Consider the following 2,224-nt stretch of genomic DNA (forward strand, 5'->3'; position numbering starts at 1 on the left):
GAGGAACTGGATTTAATAGGACTGCTTAGCTAATCAAATGATCGATCTCCTAACTGGCACTGTATTGTGTGTTGTAACGTAACGTCGGCGTAACGGCGACCATCAGTAAACGTTATGGATACAAACAATATTTTATATTTTTTATTAAGCTGTTCTTGTCTTTACTAAAATCAAAATTAGGCTAATCAAAGGGAAGAGTGCTCTTACAAATCACGAGGGAGCGATTTGACCGCTGATTTTGGCTAACGTAATAGACTCGCTGTTTTTGCTTATGCTGAATCGTCTTTAGCATACAATACATTCATTACAAATGTAACTTTAAGTTAAACGTGTATTTAAACGACACCTGGCAAACTTACACTTCACCTTCAGAGGCTCTGGGGCAGCTCAGTCTCTCCAGTCAGGTTGCAAGACACTGCATACTGCAGACAGATGCACTGTGCAGCCTGCCCTGTGCCCTGCTGCCACTGGTGAAATTTCGCGGGGGTCGCTGCCGTGCTGGTGATGGGTGAAACCATTGTGAGGGGGAGGAGATTCTAAATCGGCGATTTCTGTTTGAGAGGAGTTTGGTGCGGGTCTCCTTGGCCTTCAACGTGTAGGCTATGAACATAAAATATACTTAAAATATTATCTGATTTATAAATGGGGTGGCAACAGGGATGGCAAGACTGTATGCCAGGGGTGGCATACCCTTTGCCACCCCGTAGATCCGCCCCTGTTTGGTCTTAGTTAGAAAGTTATTGGAAAATGCAAAGCAAGTATGAAGTTTCAATCAGCAACATTGCCTTAGACAGGCAGACAGACTGATATTTTTTTAACCTAAAATCTTGCTGTTCACATTCATATTATCACATTGTCAACAAAACTAAATCATATAGCTAGCTATTAAGAGAAATAGGCCTACATTTTTGTTGAAATGCATATCATATATCCTGCCCTGGTGTATTTCTCTTAATGCAATACTTGCATTGTTTAAACATCATCCACATGTTGTTGTTTATATTGAAATGTAACTTCTCTTTTGTGCAAGTAGCCTTACTATCTGCGTGAGAAAACACAACGTCCACCCCGCCCCGACATACACAGTCTGTGGGGGAGATCTAGCACTCATTGTAAACTGTTGCAATAGGACGAGTGTAGGAAAACGACTTCAGACGGGAATGCAGCACCTTTCCAACTGACTGAGAAATAAATGAAGTCATGGAGCTTGCACGGTGAGAACTTTCTTTCACTTCAACTTTTCTTCTTCAGTAACATATAGCCCAAAGATAGACGAATGCTGACAAAACAATATCGATCTGTTCCGATCATCTTCAACAATAGCTGATTATAACCTGTTTGAAATGATCATTTAGTCCGCGTGAAAATGATTTCTTTCAGAGGGGTCGACACTTCTGAATTTTTGTCCGTAAATTTAACGGCGCAGTCTCGCGGAACTGAATTGTTTTTGCCGTCAACACTTATAAACAATACGTTTTTAATGGGCTATAATGCGATAGCCTATAAAAATGTGATAAATAATGACATTAGCCGGCTAGCCTACTTATCTTTTTTCGATGTACCGTCCCATACGAAATCGAACTGAAACCTGTACTGTTGCTATGGTTACCACTTCACGCAAACGCATCTTCTGTTCGCGAGCGACTATTAACCCGTTTAATCCCCAATTTTTCCCAGACACAAAAATATCCAAATCATGTGTCATTAGTATCCCTTTGAAACAATCGATCATAATTTTTAGAAATTTTCATGGAAAAGTGTGTGAAAAAGTGTGTTATATGATCGGTCACAATTGTGACCGGTGGGATACTGTGTTGTATCAACCATTGGACAGACTGAATAGTTTGTGTGTGTGTGTGTGTGTGTTTGTGTGTGTGTGTGTTGTATCAACCATTGGACAGACTGAATATAGGTCTATTTGACCTGTGCAGTGTGTGTGTTTTTGTGTGTGTCTGTGTGTGTGTGTGTGTGTGTGTGTGTCTGTGTCTGTGTGTGTGTTTGTGTGTGTTGTATCAACCATTGGACAGACTGAATATAGGTCTATTTGACCTGTGCAGTGTGTGTTTTTGTGTGTGTTTCTGTGTGTGTGTTTCTCTCTCTGTGTGTGTGTGTGTGTGTGTGTGTGTGTGTCTGTGTGTGTGTGTGTGTGTGTGTTGTATCAACCATTGGACAGACTGAATAGGTCTATTTGACCTGTGCAGTGTGTTTGTGTGTGTGTTTCTCT

The 2,224-nt window shown here is 40.9% G+C and overlaps 1 protein-coding gene across 2 annotated transcripts in view; it reads left to right on the plus strand.

Annotated features, from left to right (window-relative positions):
• Positions 1-1,062: 1,062 nt before the first annotated feature.
• Positions 1,063-2,224, plus strand: part of masp1 (MBL associated serine protease 1) — a 14,492-nt gene continuing 13,330 nt past the window's right edge. For both annotated transcript variants that reach the window (XM_084126643.1, XM_084126644.1), the window contains exon 1: positions 1,063-1,214. In XM_084126643.1, the coding sequence (XP_083982769.1) occupies positions 1,201-1,214 (14 nt within the window). In that variant the 5' untranslated portion in view covers positions 1,063-1,200. The remainder of the gene's footprint in view (positions 1,215-2,224) is intronic.

This window comes from Abramis brama, assembly GCF_963993115.1.
Source record: "Abramis brama genome assembly, chromosome: 10".
NCBI classification, from domain to species: Eukaryota; Metazoa; Chordata; class Actinopteri; order Cypriniformes; family Leuciscidae; genus Abramis; species Abramis brama.